The 27,693-nt window shown below is 43.9% G+C and overlaps 1 protein-coding gene across 1 annotated transcript in view; it reads left to right on the forward strand.

The window, feature by feature from the left end:
• ADARB2 (adenosine deaminase RNA specific B2 (inactive)) overlaps positions 1-27,693 on the forward strand; it is a 471,396-nt gene that overhangs the window by 373,119 nt on the left and 70,584 nt on the right. The window contains exons 5-6 of the mRNA XM_074985018.1: positions 14,419-14,587; positions 26,360-26,511. Coding sequence (XP_074841119.1) covers positions 14,419-14,587; positions 26,360-26,511 — 321 coding nt within the window. The remainder of the gene's footprint in view (positions 1-14,418; positions 14,588-26,359; positions 26,512-27,693) is intronic.

Raw genomic sequence — 27,693 nt, forward strand, 5'->3', positions numbered from 1 at the left:
ATTTTCTTTATAAAGCTGAAGGATCCCAAAGCTGATTCTAGTCAAAAACTGGCATCATCAAAACTGGTAGGCCACCTGCACATGTTTTACACACTTGTCCCATGAACTATGTCCCAGAAGAGTATTGGATACGGAGTAAATTTTTTCAAAAGCCCTAAGTTATATAGTCTCCTCGGTTCCATTTTCAAGCACTGACTTAGTACTTAAGAACCTGCATGCCATAGACTTTCAATGAGACTTAAGGTATGTCTTCACTACCCAAAAGATTGACCTGGATAATAAAATGTGCCAGTTATTAGAGGTGGGGTCAGCACCCAGCCCTACTCTGCACCCCCAAAGACCAGGGAATGGACAGCCTGCCCTGCTTTACCCCCAACCCCTGGCTAGACAGTGGGCAGCTGTCCCCACAGCAGTGGGATACTGCCCCTGCAGCAGCCAGCCCCAGCTGGGACAGCGGCCCTGCAGCAGCCACCCCTGTGGCAGCTAGCCCTGGCCAGGACAACAGTAACCCTGCAGCTGGCCTGGGCCAGGACACCAGCCCATGGCCAGCAGCCCCAGCTGGGCATGCCAGTTAACCAAATGTCCCAGTTATCCAAATGCTGATAACTGGGCTTTTACTGTAACAAACATTTAAGCAAATGACCGGATCTGAACTTCACGATCTTATCGGTTGCACTTGCGAAAGTTTAGCTCTCCATCTCTGAGAACATTGTTGTTCGGGGCAGATAGCAACAAATTGAGGTCCAAGTTGCTTTTAATATTCAAAGTCCTAAGAAAATGATAAACAGATTTGAAACAACATATTTGAAAGTCTGTTTCTCCTGTACTCAGCAGCTAGCGCGAGTTAAGGCTTTTGTTTTCCCTCCTGCAGTTGAGGATGATGGTCTTACCAGCACATCACAAAGTGTAAGAATGTAGCTTTGTTCACTGCCTAGGGAACACTGGTGCCACCTCCTGGAGAAGAAACAAATATCTGAACTCAGGTCTTGGCAGGCAAAAATGCTTTTCTGTTCCCCTTTAAAATAAAATGGGGACATGGCTGTACGTCTCTGCAGAGCTTTCTGCCTGTGAAGGAAATGGTGTGCCAACTCAGAGTGTGTGGGTGAGATGCCTACATTAGTATTGACCCTGCTACTATTAACTTGGCAAAGAATCCTGTGAATTTAGTGACGGGGCCAAGTGTGCCGACCACCTGCTCCAGCTGTGGTGTGCAGATATTCAACGCCACAGAGGGACAGGAAGAGGGAGAATGGTGCCACAGGGTGCATGGGTACTATTGTCTCCTTCACACCCTCCTGCAGCAAATCCACTGGGATTTCATCCTTTCCTTCCACAGCAGGGAGGAATGCAATGGACAATAGAAATTAGAACTGCTAAGTCATCTTGCCTTTTCCCCAGTGAGCACAAGATTGTTCCCTGCCATATTCCTGACTGTTTTTTTCCAATCTAGATTTAAATGAATCACTTAGCAGTTGGGCTTTCAATACTATTCCTGGAAGGCCATTCCCATGTAATAGACCTTATTGTTAGTAAGTCTCTCCTGTTATTCAGTCTGCTATTTATTTTCAATGATTTGATCCCATTGCTCTTAGTTAAAATTCCTTTTTGCAACCCTCACAGTACCCCACATTCAGTTTGCAACCTTCAAATACTTGCAGATATTTATCATGTTCCCTTAGTTGTCAATTAGCAACGTGGTACACATTTAATTATTTTAACCTCATCTGAATTTGTCTCCTCTGCTGCTTAATCAGTTTTGTTCCTGTTTTCTGCTCTACATCAAGTCTGTCAGCATTCCTGTCTGGCCATTTCTCTGACTTACATTGCTCCGTGACCTAGGGCTAGTTGCTGATCGTTACGAATGACGAGTCAGGCAGAATTTGTATCTGTAGGTCTCTTCTTTTTCAGACATCCGCAGATCTGAGCCAGCAGTTCAGGATGGGCTTAGTGTATAAAGGGATGTCGCTTTAAAATGAATTGGATTTGAAGAACTCATTTCACAAAGAAAGGTGTTGGTAGCAAGGGCTGTGTTCAGATGCCATCTGCTACAGGAGAGGTACAAGGACAGATTCCAGCCTTTCAATCTTCTCCACGTGGGTAGATCCCGCTTTCCATACAGAGCCTCTGTGACTTCTGTGGGATCTGAGTACGCATACAGGTTGCCATTGTGGTTCAGGTTGCAGGACCAGGGACCTGTTATGCCGTCCCATGGAGACCTACAGCATTTTGGTTCTCTTCTTACTAAGTTAAGGTCATTCTGACTGATAATATATGGTTGTGTGAGGGAATGAGAGGAAGGCCGGGCAGGGCAGGGGCTAACCAGTGCCTGTTTGCCCAATTAGCCCCATCCCAGTTCACCTGCAGAGAGTGTCAGGCCTGGAGGCAACATAAAAGGAGGGAAGCTGGGTCAGTTCAGGGCTGATCAGCCAAGAAGCATGGGCTGGCTCTGACATGCCACTGAGTTGGCCACCGAAGGACAGAGCATCTGAACCCTCCCCCAGGCAAAAAGGGCGAGAATCCCAGCGAACCCCCCACTTTGGAGGGGAAACTAGACTCTCGGGCCACGCCCCAAACTAATACTACAGCCTCTAGGTTGTGGGCTGAAGACCTACACCTCGGGCCTCTAGGCACCACGTGGGGCCTAGCCACTAGGCTACTGTGCCATCCGTGGGAACTGTGTACAGATTTTATGAAGAAAAATAACGCAAAGGAATGTGGGATTTGTTGGATGCTGTGTCAGTAGCTTCAAAATTTTTTTATTTCCTAAAAACAAGCCAGAAATGGAACCCACCACCTATTCCACAGTAGAGAATGAAAAAATAAATCAGTGTGTGATCACAGCTCTATTAAACTGTTTCAGAAATTATTCCAAACACATTTAACAATAGAGAACCCTTTTGATTGATTTGTTAAAAAAGCAAAGAAAGAACACAAAATTATTGCTTATCAGCAAGAGAAGCTGCACCGTTTAAAATAACATGAAATCGCACCCTATGAATTATTCACAAGGGCTGACTTTACACTATTATTATTCCTAGCATTGCTTTTTAGTGAATAGTGGTGTGTGTCAGTTGTCTCCAACCTAATAAAAGAGGTGGATTTTTTTTTAATTAATCAAGCCTGATTTGTCCTTTTTTTTTTTTTTTTTCAGTCAAGATGAACAAGTTCCTAAGCATACAGTGTCATGAGGAAATGGAAGCTAGATTTCTTTTTTCGCTATTGGACCCTAAAATGTGCAGTGAAGCATATGCTTATGCAGTAACATTTCTAGTAAGGTGAAATAATATTAGGCATCTAGACAATGAGCTCCCTTCAGAATTGATATTAGTAGATACTGTAGAGCAACTCAATTCACCTCAGTCTGAATTTAGTCTATCGAATATTACACACATCACAAGCAAGCGGGCACTGCTTTTCTGTAATACCTACAGGATTTTACTCTGATCTGGGATAGTACAGATCTCAGAGGCTGCAGGACCATGATTGCAAGATCTGTTGAATAGTGCACCCTTGTGACTTCAAGTTTTCTTTTTAGGTGTTGTTTTCTTGGCCCCAAATTCTTCATTTTGGAAGCCAGATATTCCCTGTAGAACAATAGTGCACCAGACCCTCAGCAGGCATAAACCAATATAGCACTGATGAAGTCATTCAAGCTATGCTGATTTAGATGAGCCAAGGGCCTAGCTCATTGCTTTTACTGGTGGAATTGTTCTTGGCAGCTCTGTATAGACATACCTTATGATTACTGTTGTACTTTTAGACAAGCAGAGCTCATCATTGTGATGCTGGTAGTCTCTGAGTTGTGAGTTCCATGTGGTCCATACGCTGACCAAACCTTTTGCCTTTTGTGAGAAAAGTACGCAGCTTGTGTGCATGCCTCTCGCTCCTGGCTGGTGAAGGAAGGGGCAGAGGAGTGATTCACACACGCCATGTACTTGCCCCTTGGTCCCTGACAGTCAGCAGAATGGGAAGAAAAGCAAGCAGTGTCCCAGTATGCATGTCTGCAGACCCCCATACCCTCCCAAATGGCACTCTTGGACTCACTACCAAGTACTCCATGTTGGTCAGAATTAAGCCCAAAATGGCTGTCCCCCCGGCTACGTCCTCTGCTCTCTGGAATAAAAAAGTTGTCACCACTACAATCTAAGAACGTGTTAGAAAATTTATGTTTTGACATATTAGTTTCCCAACACATGGTGGGTAATTAGAATCCCCCATTGCTACTAGGTTCTGTGTTTTGGCTATTTCTGTGGTTTTAGAAATGCCCATTCTCTTCCTGATTTGGTGGGCTATTGGAGGTTCCCCACATGACATCACCCTTATTTTTTTAATACGTGTATTTTTACCCAGAAACTCTCACCTCATCTGCCTCCCGCTTCTTTCTGGATCTCAGAACGAGGGTATATATCCTCCCTTTTTCCCTATCTGTCCTTTCTGAACAAGCTCTATACCACTATTCCAGTCATCAGATTTATCCCACCGAGTCTCTGCGATGCCCATTAAATCATAATTTAGCTTATATACTAATACTGCAAGTTCTTCCTATTTATTCCCCCTATTCCATGTGTTTGTGCGTAGACATCTAAAATGTTGATCAGATTCCACCACTGATTTCCTTCTTGTTGCTACTTTGACCCTATTGTAATTTTTTGTTTTCCTCTCCCCACCCCAAACATCTAACACTGCTTTTTTGATCTAACACTATGTATGCTAATAGGCCACATTGCATTTTTATACTTACCTGTGGATTTTTGTCACAGGCTCTAACTGAACCTGGTTTAAATCCCTCCCTGCTAGGTTGGGAGCTGATGTGTGAAGATGCCTTTCCTCTTCTGGGTCAGGTGGAGCCAAAGCCCTCCTTTTGAGTCAGGGTTATCCTATCTGACCTTTCAAAAAAGAGGACCCCTTGAGAGGGGGTATATCTGTCTCAGTACCTACCAACTCATGTTATATTAATGTACTATATATGTAACCCTTCTGCCGGAAGGAGTCGGCAGCAACCAGGGTCGGATTCAACATCAAAGGGTTCCTTTTCATCCACTTCACCTAGAACTGGCTCGAGCCCCACCCAGTAGCCTGGGAAATTCACACATCCCTGTGCACCTCAGTGAGGCAATGCTTCCCCACTCGCAAGCACAGTCTGAGTGTAGAGCAAGGAGGTCCTTCAGCTCCCTCTCAAACCAGGAGGGTCCCTTCTAGGCATGGCCCTGGCCCAGGTGCTGTGAGCCTTTAGAGTCCTTGTCCAGGGCCCCCAGGGGAACAGGGGGATCATGGCATGCTGCCATGGTGGCCGGGGGTGCAGTGACTGGGTTCTGTGTTGAGCACAGGCAATCCGAGGGAGAGCTCATGGTGCCCCTGCTTGTGACACAGTGTCAGCTTCCTGCCCGGGGTTGCCAGGGAGCTGCTTCCTTTAAGGCACCTGGAAGGGACCATAGAGCCCTGCCTCAGCTGGCCAGACTGTCTCCCTGTTCTGGGGGGGAGGGGCACCTCCTTGGTGGACACCTTACTTTGAAGTAGTGAGTGGAGAATGTCTACACACACACTACTTCAAAGTTAAACTTCGAAGTAAGGCACTACTCCATTTCCGGGAATGAAGTAGTGACTTCGAAGTTGACCTCCCTTACTTGTAAGGGAAAGCGTGTATAGATGCTCTGCAGGCTACTTCGAAGTAGCCCTTTACTTTGAAGTTAACTTGGAAGTTATTTTGTAGTGTAGACACAGCCACTCTGTAGTTTCAGAAGGATACAAATTATTTTTAACTTTTGCATGGGGTTTTCTGACACTGTTAAAGAGTTGCTAAGCTCAGCTTCAAAGAGGTAACAGTAGTGGGTAAAGAGGCCCTGGTATATTTCTCATTGCTTTCCTAGGGGTGCTCTGGAGCTTAGCTGATGTTTATTAAGGTCATTGTGATCTTCAGATGCGAAGCATGAGATAGCCGAAAGTTGCATTATTGAGCTGAGTATTTTTGTGTGAGAATGAGAAAAGCGACTCATTATACTTATACCATGTATGCTTTGCACAGTAAAGATCCTGTGAGGAAATCTATTTTTCTCCCATGGACACCATCAGGTTTACTGCAACTGCTAAGATTTTATCGATCCATGTCAGGGGTTTTGGATAAAAAAAATGCCCATAGATCAGTGATTTTTTTTAATGAGGTTCTTGCTTCTGACTTTCTGAAACACAGTAACACTTCCAGAATAGAAGCTGTTTTTTGAGGTGGGAAGAAAAGCAAGGAGAAACTTTTGTGATGCTACTGTGTAGGCCTGAACTAGTGAGCAGAGCACAGGGGAGAGAATAGGATGGTAAAAGCAGGCTGAGAAAAATTCTCAAATTAACATATTTTATTGATAAATTGGAGAGAATTCTGAGAAGGGAAAAACATGATTCAGAGGCTGCAGGAAATGGAAGAGGATTAAAACAGAGCTGGTACTTAGTTTGTCTATCAACAATACAACATACAAACACACACACATACACACACTGCTTGGGAAAAATTGCCTCCAGATCCTTACATTGTGAGGTCTCCCTTGACAAGCTATAAATCTGTCAATAGCCTCCTGGCCTCTTAGCATACATTATAACATAAAAATACCTAGTCTATTATACTGCACATGATACACAGCATAGCAAAATGATTTGCAGGGAAAGTTAGTCATAAGTCAATCAGAAAAGATTACCTTTAAGATATAATTGAAAAAGAAAAACTGAACTGTCTAGTCCCAATAATTCAGGCACCTGATCCTGCCATCCAGATACAACATGTAAGTGTAACCCACCCATGAGTATCTGTTATAGATCTCTGTGCCTGAGTTGCAGATATGTGAGTCTGTTACAGCTACTGCTAGAGAGAATTGGTCCTTTAGTGCAGGGGTGAGCAAACATTTTATGTCGGGCCCCGCTATTTGTCCCTGCAATTAGCAGCCCCACACCTCCCGCAACCTTTCTAATGTAATCCAAACCAACAGGAATTTCGGTTAAGTTCATTAAAAAAGACAAAAAACAAAAAAAACCTTTCAGCATGGGTAAGAAAACAAATATGTAGAAAGTGAAAACCTTATTAATCAACATATAAATTCGAGCACACATACATAAAAACGGTGACAGATTTCAACATTTTTATTGAGATGGATGAGCCTGAGACCCAGCAGTTGATTGTGCTGCACCCCCTTTAGGAAATTTCACACCTCCCCTGGAAGGGGCCTGCCTCCCACTTTGTGCACCCCTGCTTTAGCGCAAGTGTAACCCACACACGTACCTGTAGTTCACTGTCCCGTGTAGTGGCACCTAGACCACGTACAGTGCAAAAGAACGAGTTTCCTCTATAGTCTAAGCTGAGCACTAGCTGGCTTTCAGCTCAAATTATAGGAGCTCCTGCACTAAGCTCCAGAGGTCCGAGTCCAACCATGGGCAGTTACACTACTGCAGCGCGTGTGTACCTCTTGAAGTCCCCACTTCAGTCCCTGCTGTGTTGGCCAAAAGAGCCGCCATCACATAAAGAATCTAGCTCCCCTGGATTCAATGCATGCCAGATCAAGCCCAAAGAATGCAAGTGTCAGGATCTATCTGAGCCATGCAAACTGAGTCAAACCTGATGGGACCCAACTCAAAGTGTTGGGTCCGGGTCAGGTCTGGTGGAAAAACAAATCAGTCCTCTCAAATTTGGGTCAGGGGGTCATCTCTCGTCCTGCCTTTGAGATCAGCTCCATATGCAGTGAACTCTGTGGTCTGGCTTGAGCGTACCTGTTGAGGAATGGCAGAGTTTTCACTCCACAGCACGTTCAGCACAGCATGGGGAGGTGGATAGCAGGAGCATGACACACAGGCCCTGTTACATGCAGCTGTCACTGCACCAGCCCCCAGTGGGAGGAGAGAGAGCCCTGGGGCAGGCAGCAGCAGCTCATGCTCAGGGGAATAGTTGGGGTCACAACAGAAAATGACTCAAACCTCTTAGGCTGAGAGTTAGTCAGTTGTTCTGTGTGAGCTGGGCCCAATCCCTACCTAAAACTAGGCCTGGGAAGACAGCTGTCAAAACCTATATTTGAAAGCATTTTTTTAAAAATCCCAGTGACTCTTTCTGTGACTGTGAAGCATTCTGGTGTGCCTGGTATTTCAGAGAAACTGGATCCGATCCCATGCCCCTGGTATCTGACAGTTTTGACCCTGACTGTAAAAGCCGTGAGCCATTTCTGGTCAGAAGTTCATTGTACTCACAGAATAGGTGGAATCCTGGCCTCATTAGAGACAGAGGTAAAATTCCCATTGACACTTTTGTCAGGATCTTACCCATGGCCAGCTCTTCCCAAGATCTGGACCCAGGTCACCACAACATCCACAGAAGTTGCAGGTTTCTGGCACCACTCATTGGCTCACCAGGATGGGCCTGTGCCTGAGCTGAGGGAGACATTTGCAGATATATTTGGCCAATAATTTGCCCACTAATTTTTGCACATAATATTTTGTATAAATCATGTGGCCAATTCTTTCCCCTTCACCCAGCTGCAGTTGTGAAAAAGTTGAATCCATTTTTCAGCCCACATGCTGACACAGCTCCCCTATTTCCTTTCCCCTGCTCCATTTCCTTTTTAAATTGAAAACTATTAGGAGCATTTAGGCAAATAATAGAAATCTAAGTGTCGGTGCCTTTTATAAATTGCTCAGTAGTTACTTTTGCCCTAATGTCTTCTCAAACATTATTTCATGCCAGGCTGGAAGGGGAAGAAATGCTTGAAGAACTCTGACAGGTGATAGGTCAGGAGTCAAGGTCTTCACATAGAAGTTCCTTTCTTTTTAGTTTTTCAAATGAGCTGAGTGGATGGTTAGGAATGAGTGGCATCACTAATCTAAACTGGGTGTAGGTGTGTGATAGCTAAAAGTGTACATGCATAGTATTTAATTGAGGATGTCTCTGTCCTACTGCGGTCCTGGGATGGTGGCAAATAATGAGTTACGTCAGCTCTGGGATAGCTGAGGAATCCCTCACACACAGTTTCTCCATTTTCCTATACGTTAAATGGGGATAATGACATCCCTTTGTGCTGCGGCATGTTGTTAGGCTAGATTAATGAATTTTAAGAAAGGACTTTGCAATTATTGCTACAATTCACTAAAGAAATCACTATAAACAAGATCAAATACAGATGTGGTTAATAACAATTAATAATGAATTTTGATTGTTTGCTAAAAATGTAGATAGAAGTCTCAACCTATATTGCAAAATCAACAAATATCACTTATACCATCCAGACGTGGCACCAAAAATTTAGATTCAGCAGCTGAAAATACTACTCACAATAACACTGTGACCACTCTTTCCCTTCCTTTGAACCTAAATGTGACCTCCCCAAGGGAGTTACCCATATTGTATTTGTCAACAAACTCATCCTCTCTTCAGGGAAAGTAATATCAAGGGAATGATACATATACGCACAACAAAGCATGAAAGTGAAGGATTCATTTGCATACGTGCTCCTGAATGCATCAGATAATCTGTTGTTTTGTCAAAAGTATTTCTCATTATACCAAGTTCCCTTGCACATGGTATTCAGCACATGGTACGAAAGTCACAGAGTGCCATCCCCATTTGACTCCTCACTGAGCTGTGACTATCTCAGTGCTAATGCAAGTCACATACATCAGTATTTCTCAGAGTGCTAGTGCTGCAGCATACAGCTTCGGTTTTTATGAGTGGTGGTATGTGAGGAACATGGGTATTATTTGCACCAATTAGAAATGACACATACTGGCAGGTCACTATGGCTACGTCTACACGTGCAGCCAACATCGAAATAGTCTATTTCGATGAATAACGTCTACACGTCCTCCAGGGCCGGCAACGTCGATGTTCAACTTCGACGTTGCTCAGCCCAACATCGAAATAGGCGCTGCGAGGGAACGTCTACACGTCAAAGTAGCACACATCGAAATAGGGATGCCAGGCACAGCTGCAGACAGGGTCACAGGGCGGACTCAACAGCCAGCCGCTCCCTTAAAGGGCCCCTCCCAGACACAGTTGCACTAAACAACACAAGATACACAGAGCTGACAACTGGTTGCAGACCCTGTGCCTGCAGCATAGATCCCCAGCTGCCGCAGAAGCAGCCAGAAGCCCTGGGCTAAGGGCTGCTGCCCACGGTGACCATAGAGCCCCGCAGGGGCTGGAGAGAGAGCATCTCTCAACCCCCCAGCTGATGGCCGCCATGGAGGACCCAGCAATTTCGACATTGCGGGACGCGGATCGTCTACACGGTCCCTACTTCGACGTTGAACGTCGAAGTAGGGCGCTATTCCTATCTCCTCATGAGGTTAGCGACTTCGACGTCTCGCCGCCTAACGTCGAAGTTAACTTCGAAATAGCGCCCGACGCGTGTAGACGCGACGGGCGCTATTTCGAAGTTGGTGCCGCTACTTCGAAGTAGCATGCACGTGTAGACGCAGCTCATATCTCTAATAATCTACAAGGCCAATTTTGTTGGATTTTTGAAGCCAGCTCCTCGAGGAAGGGTCATCTTGATGTCCTTGGTACTTGTGATCAGTGTTCCCTGTAAGCTGAGCTCTTGGGTGGCTGCCCAGAAGAGATTTTGGGTGCTGCCCAGCTGATTTGCAGAATGCCCACAGCCAGCAACATGTTTTTCTATTTCTGGTGCACATCTGCACATGCATCAGTACATATAACAAAACTTATTCCTCACATGGATGGAACAGTTAGAAAGAACGCAGCTTGTGATATTTGATACTTGTTTACTTCATGAGAGCAAAATTGGCATATGTGTGGGTCTATGCAAGCATATAACCACACTCAGTGTACAGTGTATCCATATCTATGGAGAATGGGGAGCAGTATCTAATTCAGGGATTCCTAACCTATGGGTCAGGACCCAAACATGGGTCACCTTTAGATTTTCTAAGGGTCACCAGCTGGGTGGCTCCATGCCACATGTGGCTCTTTAAGGAGCCATTTGCAGCCCCCACCACTGCAGCTGCTGACTTCTCCAGCTCCCAGTCCCTGCCCTGCTGCACTGAAATGGAACTCATTTTAATTGGTTTAATTACCAGCACAAGGGATCCAGCCATTAAACCACTGAACTGAGTGCCATTTCAGCAGGACAGGGTGGGGAACTGCCTGTGCTGCAGATGGGGGAAGGAGTAAAAAGGTTGGAGAAAGCCACACGGGGGATGTGGCGGTGGCCTGGTGAAGGAGCAGAGGGGGTAGCAATGGAGCTCGTATGAGGTAGGTGAGGGGCAGTTTGGGGCTGTGAGGGGTTTAAGCTGGAGGCAGTGTAGGGGAATCCAGATTTATAAAAAAAAAAAAAAACATGAGAGAGCTTCCTCCCCACCCCCATTTTGAATTGCCTTCAATCACAAATTCTTACTGAATTGTCAAAGTAGGTCACTGTCTCAAGAAGGCTGGGAACCGCTGATCTAATTCATCCAAGAGAATAAAGGTTCCTTAATATTGATGGTGGCCCAGATATTGTTAGGCAGAAGGATCTAGGTGATGGCCAGCAACTGTGTCTCCAATCTGTGTTCATCAGAGTTATCACAAAAGCTGATGGGCATGCTAGTCACCTTTCATTTAGACTAAATGGGAGAAGCACTTAAATTCCTTTAGGGAGTAAGGCAGTTAAAAGAACGCGCTGAGTTGTATGGGATGGCCTGAGCAACTGATCAGGAAGAACATAAGGGGTTTCCCTGAGACTGACTGCAAGCATTGGACAGGGCTTTGATGGTGGAGCAGTGGGTGTCAGAAGATTGAAGGAATCAGAAAGCCAAGAAAAAACAACAAAAGTGGCTGGTAGCATTGCTCTGAAAGGCAGCAGAAGTAAAGTTCCATGGCACATGAGTGGTGAGGTCCACCCTTGACTTTTGAGGAAACCTCTTGCAGTTGTGTGTTCTTACTTCATTCAGGGAAACAGAACTTTGCCTACATTATTTGTGGATAAATACAAAGAAATATGCAACAGGAACAATCCAACCAAGTCCCAAATAACCAAATGGGCTAAAGAGACAGCAACATTCAGAAACTGTGAGCAATGCAGTGAGCTACAGACATCCTTGCATCTCTCAATGAAGCAACTGGTGCTGACCATACTCAGACACAGAACAATGCCCTAGATGGACCACGGGTCTGAAAAAATAGGGCAATTTATATTTCTTAACTGTGACATTCTTGCTCCTATCTGGAGATTTGAGATCAAGGAAGTAGTAATGCATAGACTACAAATACCCATTTTTGTAGTATGGAAGCCACATCTCCATATCAATTTTTATATCAACAATAATAAAAACAAACACAAATATTTGCTAATGCAGTCCCCTCACTTTATTTTCCAATCTCTCCCGTCTCTCTTATGTCTCTCTTTTAGCTTGTGAAACCTTGGACTTCCAAATTTGTTGTCATTAGAGTAGGCACCACACTAATAACCTTGATTAATAATCACAACACAGATAAATCAACTTCCACAATGATGTGCACTTCTCAAGAATTGTCTATTGAACCTAGCATCTGAGGATCACAAACTGCTTTAGAAACCACAGAGAGTTAAGGTTCACAACACCCTTGGGAGGTAGGTTTGCCGTTTTACAAACAGGAAAACTGAGCAACACAGAAGTAAAGTTTATACAGGAAATTTACAGTAGAGCAAACACCATAACCCAGGTCATCTCTTGAGTCCCAGTCCTGTACTCTACCCAGAAAACAATCCTTCCCCTTTTTATCTTATCTGCAACTCATTGCTGCTTATCTTATCCAACCCAGGACTCTTAGGGGAGAACGTGGCCCTAAGCAGAATTTTCTTGTTTGTTTCACTGCTCAGTGGATTTCAGTGTACAACTAAGTAGCTGACTATATAAGATGACTCTCAAAGCTTATTACACGCAAAGAAGGTCACAAAAAGGAGAACACAGCAAATGTGCATACACAACCATATATATTCTCCAGCAAAGTGTTTCAAAAACAGAAGCATTTGGCCTGTGGTAAGACTGTTTACATTCACAGCATGGATAGATCTGACCCAAGGCTCCTTGGCTTAATCACAGCTCTGTTAAATCGGAACGTTTTGGATTGCTGTGCCCTGCTTGTGTACATAATAACTGTTTACAGCTGTCAAACATGGATTAAAGTTCGTGGGATCTTTGATCAGGCCTTGGTGGTATCTCATTTGACCAGAATACATTCTTCAGGGATTGATTTGTTTGCTGGTATGTTTTTTCCATCACTCAAAAAGGGGAAGATTCTGTAAAGTGCTCTGCAATCTTTTAAGTGGGTTTTGGTTCAATTATTTTTAGACTAGTAGTAGTTGAATGAACATTTTAGGGATGAAATCTGGGTTCATTGAAATCAACAGGAGTTTTGTCATCCATTGTGCTGGGATTTCACCCATCAATGTGAAGGTTGTGGCTATTGTGAACAAAAAATGAGTGGTCACAGCTGCCTTCCACTTCAATATTGAGACTAAGTCCCAGCAAGCAATGCTGCCTCTAAAGGTATTGTCTACATGCCAAAGTTATTTTGAAATCAGGGCCCTTAGTGTCTGCACGATGCTAGTGTCTACACAATGCAACCACTATTTTGAAATGGCAGTTGGCGAATTTCAAAATAGGTGAACCACATTCCATGAGGAATGGCTATTTCAAAATAGGGCTGTGCAGACAGGGAATATCACCTATTTCAAAATAAGCCATAGTGCGTCCAATGGTTCTGTTTTGAAGTAGGCTCAGTTGTGGGTAGACCCTCTATTTTGAAATAAATTTTGTGTGTAGCAACCTTCTTTCAAAATAAGCTATTCCAGAATAGCTCTTCTGGAATTAATTATTCTGAAATAAGGCTTCTGTGTAGACAAACCCTGAGTCTGAGCAGAGACAACATTTCAGAACCTTATGGGTCTATATAGGAAGCACTGATGTAGAGATCCATATGGGGGTTGGGAAAGAAACCAGATAGAAACTAGAATCTTTTTGTTCTCCGAGATTTTTAAAAAAGAGAAACTTCAGAAATGTTACTTGTATTTTATTTAGCACTTTCAGTACAATAGTGATGAAAGAGAATATTATAGAGAGTGTGTTCCCATCAGAAAATGTCCAGTGGCTTATAAAACCCAGGCCATTTATCAGCACTCCAGGAGATCTTTATTACCTACTTACAGCATGTGCTGTTCTATGATGTAGTTATTGATTTAACAAGTAAACTTTGTGGCAAGCTTTTATCCAGGAATTAGCTGCGCAGACTGAAATAGAGCCTGTGTTATTCTAATAGCACAGAGATGTGAGGGTGCTGTAGGCCATGTAATCATTCTCATCAGCATCCCATTAGGGCTGTCTGAACTGCCACATCAGAATGGGGGCAGCAAGAATTTTAAAAATTACGATGTCTTGCTAGCCCTCAGACAAGTTACAACTCCTTTGTTTTCCTTTCTGCAGGCTTGGACATCAGGCAAGCTCAGGTTATTGTGCTGTCATCGGGTACCAAATGTATAAACGGCGAATACATTAACGATCGAGGGCGTGTGGTCAACGACTGCCATGCAGAAATTCTGGCAAGGAGAGCATTTGTTCATTTCCTTTATTCTCAGCTGGAGCTACACCTAAGGTAAACTAAATTTTGTTGATGCTTGGGAAATATTATATGGTCTTCTGTGGAACAGATCTGTCCTCTAGATGCCTGACTATATATCATTGTTTATGAGTCTTTGGCTGATGAGTGGCCAATATACTCTATCAAGGAAAGCAGAGTTAGATAGTCTATTGTTTGGGGTTATGAGCTCTTTCATTCCAGCTGATTTTCGTTCAGCAGCCATTAGACATGAATCATAAAGTCAAGTTTTATGAAGCCTGATGATTTTCTGCAAATTCTTTAACCATGGTTCTAATAATAACCTTTGCTGGCCAGAGATTCTTATTACGAGCATTTTCCTTCCCTGCTGAAGCAGAGTTACCTCAGGAAAGTGATTTACATCTTTCTCACTCATACACACACACATTTCGATGACACTGATCATTAGCAAATTCATTGGCTTGCTAGAGAACCACTGACCTGGTAACAATATTGCAGATTTGTGTGAAAGAACTAGATGTTATTGTTCCTTCTTTATTTTGTTAAACACGTCAGGCAAAGTTACTGGAAATGACTCAGAAATGAGTGCCTCTTTGGTGCTGATGTCTTCAGCTGGGCCCACCGAGCTGTTCTTTTATATTATTATCACTGGTATAGTCACTAGTTATCTATTCTTGTCTCTGAACAATTTCCCCAGGCTGCTACCACAACAACACCAGCCTCAGCCTTGACAGCATACCTCTCTCTCTCTTCTGCACAGCCCTGGGTGCCTGGACCACCCTTTCTGCACTGATCCATGAGATCCTACTTTTTCCAGATCCCTGCTCACGACAGACTCTTTTGCATTATGGTAGCACCTAGTGGGCTGACACTGGAATTATGGCCCCAGTGGGACCAACAGCCACTGTGGACCCTGGGGCAAAGTGGGAGGGGGGCCCAGCTCCACAGGCCCAGAAGGAGCAGGGCTAAAGGTGGGAGACGTGGGGCCAAGGGTAGTCAGCCCTTAGTTCCCGCCCACCCCCCACTCCACACACACACAAGCCGTGTCTACACGTGCACGCTACTTCGAAGTAGCGGCACTAACTTCGAAATAGCGCCCGTCACGGCTACACGTGTTGGGCACTATTTCGATGTTAACATCAACGTTAGGCAGTGAGACGTCGAAGTCGCTAACCCCATGAGGGGATGGGAATAGCGCCCTACTTCGACGTTCAACGTCGAAGTAGGGAATGTGTAGTCGTTGCACATCCCGCAACATCGAAATTGTGGGGTCCTCCATGGCAGCCATCAGCTGAGGGGTTGAGAGACGCTCTCTCTCCAGCCCCTGCGGGGATCTATGGTCACTGTGTGCAGCAGCCCTTAGCCCAGGGCTTTTGGCTGCTGCTGCTGCAGCTGGGGGTCTGTGCTGCATGCACAGGGTCTGCAACCAGTTGTCAGCTCTGTGGATCTTGTGCTGTTTAGTGCAAGTGTGTCTGGGAGGGGCCCTTTAAGGGAGCGGCTTGCTGTTGAGTCCTCCCTGTGACCCTGTCTGCAGCTGTTCCTGGCACCCTTATTTCGATGTGTGCTACTTTGGCATGTAGACGTTCCCTCGCAGGGCCTATTTTGATGTGGTGCTGCGCAACGTCGATGTTGAACATTGACGTTGCCAGCCCTGGAGGACGTGGAGATGTTATTCATCGAAATAGCCTATTTCGATGTCTCCACATCGAAATAGGCTACTTCGATGTAGGCTTCACGTGTAGACGTAGCTACACACACACACAGCCACATGAAGCAGCGGCACAGTGGACTGTGGCACTTCAAGGGGGCCTGGAGCTCCAGCCACCCCCAATGTGGAAACCTTGGGCTTGGGAACAACACCCATCGGTGGGCCTGTATAGCCCCATGATTTTTCACAGCTTTACCTCACAAGACGCTTACAAGAAACTAACAACTAAGAAGCTGGAGCTGTGGGTGGGTAGGATATATTTTTATCAAAGATCTGAAGAAACAATAACAAAAAAAACAATCCTCACTTGTAAGTTTATACCCTCGATTGTTTGTCTTCACAGGGCCTTATCCAAAACCTACTATAGAAAATGGAAAAACTCCCATTGACTTCAAAGGGCTTTGGATTGGGCCCTGAAGTTGCAATCATTGCTGAGATGGGACTGTGTGTTCTCACCCAGGTGGGAGAGCACCTGTCCCCTAATGAGGACAACCAGAATAGTCAGAACAATGTTAGTAAATCTGCACTTCTAGCTATGAGGAGAAGCTGTTAAATAGATGTGGATAGTCTAACAGCATAGGGAAGACAGACAAGACACTTCAGGAGTTAAATCACAAGTAGCATTGTCTCTCCTTCACTTTATACTATTTCCATTTCAAGATTACATTTGATTATTGTGGTTTCAGCAGTTAGCATCCCCAGTACAGCTTTGTATTGAAAGCTGTTACAGTGTCTTTTAAGCTAGTATACTGATCCACTTTCATAAAACAATTGATGTGACATTCTTGTGAAAGAAAATTCCAAGTGTAACAGAAACTCTGCTTCTGGTGACTTTTGTAAATCTTTCTGTTTGAGAAAGAACCAAAACTTCTGTTCCCCTGACCACACACACAAAAATCTCAACAAAAATGATGAGACACCAACACCTTCAGAAGCACAGAGCTGAAAATGTTGTAGTCAGATTCTGCTCCCTTGCTAGCCACCTAGAAGTTAAATAACCCTTTTATATGTGATAATTATATGAATATATATAACCTTATTACAGAGGCGTTATGCTAAATGTTCACTGCTCTACTAGGGAAATGCCGATCTATCATAAGGAGCTTTGTCACAAATAAGAAATTGGATGTTCAAGTGAAATGCTAAGTGGGTTTTTTGTAACAATTTCCATATTTCTGTCCACCACCTGACCTAGTTTCTCAATTTACTGTTTTCTTACCACTGGGGCCCAATCATTAGTACAGGTTGAATCTCTCTAGTCAAGCACTCTCTTATCTGAAAACATCCATAATCCAGCATGATTTTAGTTAGCCTGATGACCACTTATCATGGGTGTGGCCAAGGTTCCTGTGGTCCCATAAAGCTTATTTACAGCCATCGGTGCTGGCTCCCCGTGTTCCATGCTGTTGTTTAGCTGTAATTTATCCCTAAATGTGTTCTAAGAGCCCAGTAAGCTTTGGAAATGTTGATGATGATGCTAGACAATATTGACCTCTCGTGGTCCAGCAAATTCTCTCATCTGGCTCTGGTCAGGTCCTGAGGGTGCCAGACTAGAGAGGTTCAACCTGTAAAAGTATATTGGCATAACTCAATTGACTTAATAGGACTCAAACAGATGCTTAAGTGCTTTGCAGATTCAGACTTTTGTCTAATAGATTGTCAAAGGGCATCAAAAAAAGCAGCAGCAGGCGATGCATGAAGAATCATAGAATCATAGAATAGTAGGACTGGAAGGGACCTCGAGAGGTCATTGAGTCCAGCCCCCTACCCCACGGCAGGACCAAGCACTTTCTAGACCAACCCTGAAAGCCATCTATCTAACCTCTTCTTAAATATCTCCAGTGATGGAGATTCTACCACCTCCCTTGGCAATTCGTTCCAGTGTTTGATCACCCTGACAGTTAGGAACTTTTTCCAAATGTCCAACCTGAACCTCCCCTGCTGCAATTTAAGTCCATTGCCTCTTGTTCTATCCTCAGAGGCAAGGAAGAACAAGTTCCCTCCCTCTGCCTTATGACACCCTTTTAGATACCTGAAGACTGCTATCATGTCCCCCCTCAATCTTCTCTTTTCCAGACTAAACAAGCCCAATTATCTCAGCCTTCCTTCATAGGTCATGTTCTCTAGACCTTTGATCATTCTCGTTGCTCCCTCTCCAATTTCTCCACATCCTTCCTGAACTGCAGTGCCCAGAACTGGACACAATACTCCAGCTGAGGCCTAACCAGTGCAGAGTAGAGCGGGAGAATGACTTCTCGTGTTTTGTTCACAACATACCTGTTAATGCATCCTAAAATCATGTTTGCTTTTTTTGCAACAGCATCACACTGTTGACTCATATTTAACTTGTGGTCCACTATAACCCCTAGATCCCTTTCTGCTGTACTCATTCCTAGGCAGTCCTTTCACATTCTGTATGTGTGACACTGATTGTTCCTTCCTAAGTGGAGCACTTTGCATTTGTCCTTATTAAACTTCATCCTGTAGAATGAATGTTGTAAGAAGCAACATTAGGAACAGAAGAGGAATAGATAAGTGAGCAAGGACACACTATGCTGTTTTCTGTATATGATACAACTACAAAATTATAAAAATTATTTAAATGACAAACACATATTTTAATTCTTCTTGTTTTTAACATCAGAAATGCCTGTTCCCTCTCTGGGGTTTTTGGGGGTGGTTTATAGTTGCTGAGGTGTTTGTGAATGACTAGAGGCCTGGACTGTGAACTTTCTCATTTCTCAAGTGAAGAGAAAGGAATATGGAATGTTTCATTAAGCAGAACTTTTCTCTCAAAGTTTGTCAGAAGTTTGAATTAAAAAGATGGTAGAAGATTTTTAACAGTATGAACGTTTTAGGTGCTCAGATATATTTCATTTGATTTGTGACAGTCTCCAGATCTCTCTGACAAGGCCAGATTTTTCCAAAGTAAAAATTAAAAAGCAATTAAAAAATTTTGGGGATTTACTTTATAAGTCTTAAAGAATGAAGAAAGGTTACAAAAATGTGTATACCAGTGAACTAAATTTACTTCCGTGGAATCACTTCTGATGTACACTGAGCAGTAAAAGGAGAATCAAACTCTATATTTTCATTTTTTACAGGTCACCCTTAATAAAATCTGTGCTTTTCTGATGCCAGTACTTGCCAGTATTGAATACTGGCACCTCAGCAGCCCCAGCTGGGGGATTGGCTGAGGGTGGAGGGCGGGGAGCCAGCTGAGTACTGGCTCTTCTTTTTTTACCACAAAAAGCACTGAATAAAACTTTAGCAGCGTATTGAAAACATTGGTATGGCACTGTGATCTTGCTATTAAAGAGGCTTTGCAGTTCCCAGAGAGATAAGCTCCACTGGGAGTTAAAGCATTTTCATCCAATCATATTGCAACCTCTATCCAAATGTCACTTTAACACATACGAGATAACACATAGTATTTTTATCCAATCAAACAAAATTAGCTGCAATAAAACCAGTCACTTGGCCATAAATTTAACTCATTCCTTGTTTTCGTCCCAGAGGACTCAACAGACTTGTTAAGCTTGCTATTAAGGTACCTGTGGGAGACCACACACATTTATAGCGCCATAATAGGTCTACAGACTTCCCTTACCTGCATTTTAAAAACATTGTTTGCCCAAAGTAACTCCTCTAATGTTTTCAGAGAGAAACAACCTGATTCAGCAGAGCACACAAGATGTGCTTGAGTTTAAGCATATGCTTCAGTGCCTTGGAAGTTAGCTATAAGCACTTGCTTAAGTGTCCTGCTAAATAAAGGCAGGCTTAAGCATGTGTTAAAAGTTGAACAGATTTTTTGTATCAGGGCCATAACACTTAGGAACCATTGTGTGTCAAAATTCCCAAATTCTGCTATTTTGCTATTCACAGTTCTATTAACATGCAAACCTTCTTTTGCATCCCAAATACAGTAAACCCTCATTTTACCTGTATTCATGGTGCGCAAAACTTGCTTTAACATGAGTTTTACACAACATGAAGCTGCTAAGTTGTCAGCTTTCCTAGCTTCCCACAGGTGGGCAGCTAGGCAGGCTAACAGCCCCTTCCTCCTGCCTTTGCAGAGAGACACTAGGCACTGCTCTGGAAAGGTAGGGGGAAGGCTTTTAGCTAGCCTAGCTGCCTTCCACTTTGAGCAGCTAGATAACTAGATGGGCTAAAACCCCCTTCACAGTGTGGCACCCTGTCAAGCAGACAGTGGCGCCACTCTGGTAAGGTAAGGAGAAAGGCTTTAGCCCCCCTAGTTGCCTGCAGCAGGCCAGGCTCAACTCCTCCATGGCCCCAGCTCATGCTCCCCACCCATCGCACTGGGGACTCCAGCTCCAACCCGTGCATGGGGCCCAGGACCCAGGACCCAGCACCACCCCACTCTGTGCATGCACATCTCGGCTTGCCTCAGCTCCTACACCATGCACACCACCCCCCACCCCCCAGCTCCAACCCCATGGACAGCTCAACAACCCGCCCAAACCCCCATGCCCTGGCTCCAACCCCGACTCATCTCCACCCCCCTGTCCCTCCTGCAGCCCTAACCCACCTCAGGCTTAAACCCCCTGCATCATCCCAGGGCCCCAACCCACCGCCCAAGCCCCCCGCCCGACTTATACAAAAATCAAGGTACGCGAGAGTTGCATGGAGCGCAACCCTTGTGTATCTTGAGGGACTACTGTAAAGTACCTGTATCTCAAGGGAGTATTGTATTGTACTGGACTACTGTACTGTACCAGCATTTCCCAGACTGTGTTCCGTGGAACACTGGTTCCACACGATGTGAATAGGTGTTCTGTGAAAAAAATTTGATGCTAGTTATATTTTTCCTGCTAAAATAATAAATATGGAATTATGTGTGTATCAAATATACTTAGGTATTTGAATAGTATTTAGATTGTAGGTATACTAATATTTATAATGAATTCATAATAGTATGATTCTTGTTATTATGTGACTCGTGCCGAAATAATCAGAGTTGATTTGGATTGTTTCAGCATGAATTGTGTGCATGGAAACTGTCAAATGCTATTTTTATTTTCTCGTAGTTTTCTGTAAAAATAACAAATTGATAAAAATGCAAAATTTAAAAATATTTTTCAACGCCTAATTTGTTTTGCATTTCTTTTCCATAAAAATGTTCTTTAAGCTTCAAGGAAGGACAGTCTTTTTTTTAACAAAATCATCCATTCTATTTTTGTACAAAAGAACAACACTAAACTATCCTTCTTTTGGCTGTTATATTGATGTTGTTTTGGGTTTGTACTTAATTTTTAATTTTTATACTTGATTATAGGGTTGCTAATCATTAGTTGTTCAGTCAGATGATTTTCTCTTGCTATTTTTGTTCTTTGTAAAATAAAAGACATCTAAAAAAACTAACTCTTTTAAATCAACTTTTAAGCATTATGTGCAGCAATTTTTCAGTATGAAACCCTCTCCTTCATACCCCACCCCAACCAGCATGTATGTGTTCCATTGATGTATTCCAAGCCCAAAAGTATTCCATGGCCAAATTAGTTTGCCACATGTAAAGGAAAGAGAGTGCAAAATAGTCAAATACATAGCAATAAATTCTGCCTTTTAGCCACTACCTGCACTGATAATACTGATAGCAAATCCTGAGTGGCTTGAGCCAATACAATGGCCTTCATTCTTTACTGACTTGCCTACGCAGTGTAAGTGTAAAACATATTCTGATTTAGTAATATTTGATGCCCTCTTTGCACTCACATAACATAAGTTTAAATGACTTTGCAAGTGGCTAGAGAATGGGGAATCTGGCCCAATGGCACTTGGAGGTAAGTATACCATGCTCCCATTGTCCCATTCTTATGAGCATTACATTGAGCTCTGGAATCCCCCCAGCCTGTTGAGAACACAAAGGTAAACCAGAGCCTAGTCAAAACACAAGTATGCCAGGTATCCAATGAATCCACCCAAGTTCTTCTGCCCCCAGTTCTCAATAAAAAGGATATGTCTACACACCAAAGTTATCTCGAAATAGCTTCCCTAGCTTCTACACAACACAACCACTATTTCAAAATAATTTTCAAAATAGCAGTTGGCTTATTTCAAAATAGGTAAACTTCATCGCACAAGGAATAGTGGCTATTTCAGAAGAGTTATTTTATTAATGACTATTTTGAAATAGGGGCTGTTTAGAGAGGGAGTAGCGCCTATTTTGATATAAGCCATAGTGCATCCAATGGCTGCATTTCAAAATAGGCTCTACTGTGCGTAGACATGATATTTTGAAACAGCTAAGTGCTATTTCGAAATGCATTTTGCGTGTAGTGCCATTACTTTGAAATAAACTATTTGGAAGATCTCTTCCGGAATAGCTTATTCTGAAATAAAGCTACTGTGTGTACATACCCAAAGGCAGAGTTCACACTAGCAAGTTCTTTTGAAAGATTTTTTGAAAGAAGGGGTCTCTTTCAAAAGATCCCATGGAGCATCTACACACAAAAAATGTTCTTTTGAAAGCCAGTTGAAAGAATGTGGCTCTCCTTTTGAAAGCGTTCTGCCACTCTTGTTTCAGGAAGAGCACCCCCTTTTGAAAGCTTCTTTTGAAAGAAAACATGTAGCTGCTCCACAGGGCCATTCTTTCAAAACAGCAGTCCTCATGGCACCTGATTTTTCGATCCCTGTCCCGTTCTTTTGAAAGAGAAGGGGCTGTGTGGACGCTCTCTTTCCACAGAGATCACTCTTTTGAGCTGCTTTTTTGTGTGTGGACGCAGTCTTTTGAAAGAAGTTCTTTTGGAGGAGATCTTCCGAAGGGCTTCTTTTGAAATATCTCTGTAGTTTAGACATAGCCAAAGAAACTTGTTGTCTCAGGATTAGCGATGCTCAACTACCATTCAGGAAGGGATCAGAGTTCAAGCTTAGCCCTCAAAATACAACTGCCACAGGCTGGTTAAGAGCATGGGGATAATAAAGCTTGTGGAATCCTGGAGCAAGACTCAGGCTACGCTACCCTCCAGCGCTGCTGACTATTTTTAGAGCAGCTATACGTCTCCCAATAGTCACAAGTACTTGTTGATACTCTAGGGCATGTCTACATATGCTCCTCCCTTTTGGAAGATGCATGTAAATGACATGATTTGCAACTGGTTAATGAGGCACTGATATAAATCTTCAGCACCTCGTTAGCATAACAGTGATCAGTCGCGCTTCGAAAGTGCTACGTTTGAAAAGCAAACTGGCTGTGTAGATGTGGGTGCTTTGAAATAAACCCCGGACTTCGAAATTCCCCTATTCCAAAAACAAATTGGGAATAAAGGAATTTCAAAGGCTGGGGTTTATTTCAAAGCACCTGCATCTGCACAGCCAGTTTGCGATTTGAAAACAGCACTTTCGAAGTGTGACTAGCCACCACTATGCTAATGAGGGACTGAATATTCATATCAGCATCTCATTAACCAGTTACGATCCGTGTCATTTACGTGCCCCCTCCGAAAGGGAGGGGCATGTGTAGACATGGCCTAGGAATGAAAGGAGTATGGTTATGCAGTGAAAAAGAATAGAAAAGGGCAGGTGATGATTACTTCGAACTCACTTAATCCAGACCAGTGAAGGACTATTCCAACATACTGACCCATCCAACTGAGCAAGTGCTGCTAAGTAGCACGTGCTTTCCCCCACTAATAGAGTTTAACATCATAATATTGGGCATTCAGACTGCGCTGCTCCGCAGCCTCCAGTGAGTTCTCTGCAGTCCAAGCAGCAGGGCTTAGCGGTATTTCATTATTTCAGAGGTTTCTAGCAGGGTGATCATGTAATTAAGTGGAGCTGGGAAATTCCACCCAAGCAGGAAGACAAATGAGAGGGCTGCATGTGGTCATCTCTCTTCAGGAAATCCTGATGGCGTACTTTTCCTGCCGGGAGGGTAATGTGCCTGTAAATTTCAACTGACAGAAAACACATCATAACATCAAAGACTGACAAAACAATCAAACCCTGGAAGATTGACAGCCAAACAGCTCTCGTGGTGCACAGATTACACTGGAATAAACAAGCAGGCCCAGCAAGGAACGAGCCTATTCCCAGCTTTCCAGTTTCACCTGGTACAGGCGGAGCAGCTGAACTACTCTGCACACATGGATTGCCCACATTTCAGATCAGATGGGCAAAACTGCTTCTCCATGGAGGAAAACCCTCCACATGCAGACCCAGTTCTGGTCTCAAATACGCACACACACACTCCCCATTGATTTCACTGGGGGTGTCTGAGGGCAGAAGTGTGTTTGCAGTGTGAGAAGTTTGTCATTTCTCAGCTACACTAATCACATTTTCACCCTAAAAATCATCATCCTCGGCACTAAAATGTGTGCAGTTTCACTGCCAAAGAAATCAGCAGTGCCTTCAAACAATCCAGAGGGAAGTCCCAAAGGATGTTGCAAAGCAGTACAGCCTTAACACCCAAGCTTGATTGTTTTAAACCACGTTAATTAGAGAAATTTGCCTTCCCTTGCAACCTTTCCTAGGGTAACAGATGAATTAAGTGCACTGTCTCCCCTTCTGGCTGCACAAACACATATTAGATAAGTGCTCACTACTGCTACTATCTAACTGAATTAGTTTTGTTACAGAGGCCAGGTCAGTGAGGTGACATCTGATTAGAACACCTTCTGTGGGTGCAACCTTCGAAGCTACCCAGAGCTCTTAGTTAGGCCTGGGAAAGGAAGCACGGTGTCTGAAGTACTCTCTGTAGCTTGAAAGCGTGTACCTTCCACAAACAGAAGTTTGTCCAATAAAAGATACCACCTCACCTGCTTTTGGATCTGTCATATCCTGGGGCCAACACAGCTACAGGTTGCACCTCCCTGGTCCGGCACCCTCGGGATTTCAGTGGTCTCAGATGAGGGATTTTGATGGACCGTGGAAGGTCAATACCGCTGTCCCTGCCCGCCCCTGCTTGCCTGCCGCAGTGGGCTCCCCAACACTGGCTCTGCGCCAGGCTGCCAGGGGATGCCAGCTCCACAACGGGCTGCCAGGGGATGCCCACTCTCCAACGCTAGTTCCACGCAGGCCTGCCGGGGGATGCTGGCATCTCAATGATGACTCCACGCAGGGCTGCCGGGGACTGACAGCTCTGTGCAGGGCTGCCATGGCATGCCAGCACACCGGCTCCAGTCCTGGCTCTGTGTGGAGCTGCTGGAGGATGCTGGCACCCTAACCCTGGCCCCCTGCAGGCAGCCAAAGGACACTGCCTCCTGACCTGTGGGGCTGCCAGGAGGCCAGCTTGGGTGCCATCCTGCCCTGGGCCTTTGGTCCAGGAGCATCCCTCTTCCTGCAAGATGAGAGATGGTTCTAGACCAGAGAATGCCGATTTTCAGAGGTGCAACCTGTACAACAATGTTGCAAACAAGAATTTGTTTTTTAGCTCAAGTAGGAGAGATCAGTGGTTTTGGTTCCTGGGCACTAGGTTCTGTCTTCATGACACCAAGTAACTTGTGATTTCAAAAGATTTCAAAACAGACAAGAGCTTACCGTCAGTCAAGTATCAGAGGTCAGATACCGAGAGGGTTCCTTTAGCGTTCACTCTAAAAGGAACCCTGAACTTGCTGAATGGGGAGGAAAATAGAAGCCGGTTTTTGAATGTCTGAAATCTGTTATTTCTTTGCAGGATTTCTGGTCACAAATTCAGAGCACTGGTATATTACTTCATCCTGCAAATCCTTTAAGCATGTGCTTAAGTGACTTTCAGAGGAATGCAAGCACATGCTAAGGGGCTGCAGCGAATAGGGATAGTCTGTTAAACCTAAGAGAGCTGTTCTCCTTTGGTATGTACACATAAGTCCCATCAGCACTAATGAGATTTGTGTACTGTACTTGTGTGTCCAGATTCCCTCTATCCAACTAAGTAAGCCAAGAAACTCATCAACAGTTCCAGGATCTTTTGAGCACCTCATTTTTAAAGCATCTTTTTATTTTTCTATCGCTGGCACTAGCCAAAATATTATGAAAAGTGTTAACAAAACAAACACACAAAATTCCCAAAGGAAACAAAAAGAAACCAAACCACCACTGAGAGAGCAGAAATGTTGCTGATTTGGAATGCAACAAATGACACGGAACTTCTTTTGTGATCGTAGCAAACGGCGAGAGGACTGGGAGCGATCAGTCTTCATGCGGTTAAAAGAGGGAGGCTACAGGCTGAAAGAAAATGTTCTGTTCCATCTCTACGTGAGCACTTCACCCTGCGGAGATGCACGCCTCAACTCCCCCTACGAAATCACAACTGACTGTAAGAGCCATTACTCCCCCAACCCACCTCCTCTTTTTTCTTAAGACAAATCTTTGTTTCTTTGTTTGTGGATAGCATATTTCACTAGAAAGCACATATGATGGGGGGAGTATGTATATATGTGTCAGGATGGAAGTTATGGGGATGGAAGCCAAAGCTGGTCAAGGCATGATAGGACTTCTGTGCCACCTGCAGCTCAGTGGCTATGCTGGAAGAAAACCCCACAGGTCTTAGTAAATAAATATATTTCCTGCAAAGACCTGGAAGAGCTCCACGTAAACAAATAGATCATCACCACCATGATTATCATGTGTAGCAAAGCATCACAACCATGACTGGGTTTGGCCATTTCCTTCTCAGGGTTGTACAGTCTTAATGATTCCTTGTGAGTATGAAAAATAGTCTGCCACCTCATGATCCCAAAGCACTTTGCAAACAGCTTGGTGGTGGTGATGGTGGTGATGATGTTGTTTATTTTGTTGGGATTACCTCATTCATAGATAAGGAATGTCGTCCATAGATCATTGGCTTGGCTGAATTGTGGTACCTCTCCCAAACCCCGCTTTACATATTTATTCATTTTTCAACATTAATCTCCTAGGAATGGAAAGTTTCTCACCTGTAATGATGTCTGAAATACTAAGCCTACTGACCTAAAGGAAAAGAAAAAGAAAAAAAAAAGATTCCTATGGGTAGAAATGTTGGTCTCAGTTTGTAGAGGGTGGAAAAATATCCTGGACTGGCACTCACTCAGAAAACCTGGGTTCTGTTCCTGGCTTTGCTCTGGCCTGCTGGGGAAACCTTACACAAGGCACTGCAACTCCCCATATCTCAGCTTCCCCATCTGTAAAATGGGCATGCTGATACAGCACTTTGGCTACGTTTACACTACAGAGTTATTTTGAAATATCTTATTTTGAAATAATGCTGCTACACACAAAATGCATTTCGAAATATCACCCAGCTATTTCAAAATATCATTCCGGACACAGAGCACCTATTTCAAAATAGTGCCATTAGAAGCCATTATGGCTTATTTCGAAATAACACTATTTTGACCTATTTCAAAATAGCTTATTTCAAAATAGTCATTATTCCTCCTGCAATGAGGTTTACTGAGTTCAAAATAATGTGCCCGCTATTTCAAAATAGCATGTGTGTGGTGAAGCTGCTCACTAAGTT

The sequence above is a fragment of the Carettochelys insculpta genome, chromosome 2, assembly GCF_033958435.1.
Source record: "Carettochelys insculpta isolate YL-2023 chromosome 2, ASM3395843v1, whole genome shotgun sequence".
NCBI classification, from domain to species: Eukaryota; Metazoa; Chordata; order Testudines; family Carettochelyidae; genus Carettochelys; species Carettochelys insculpta.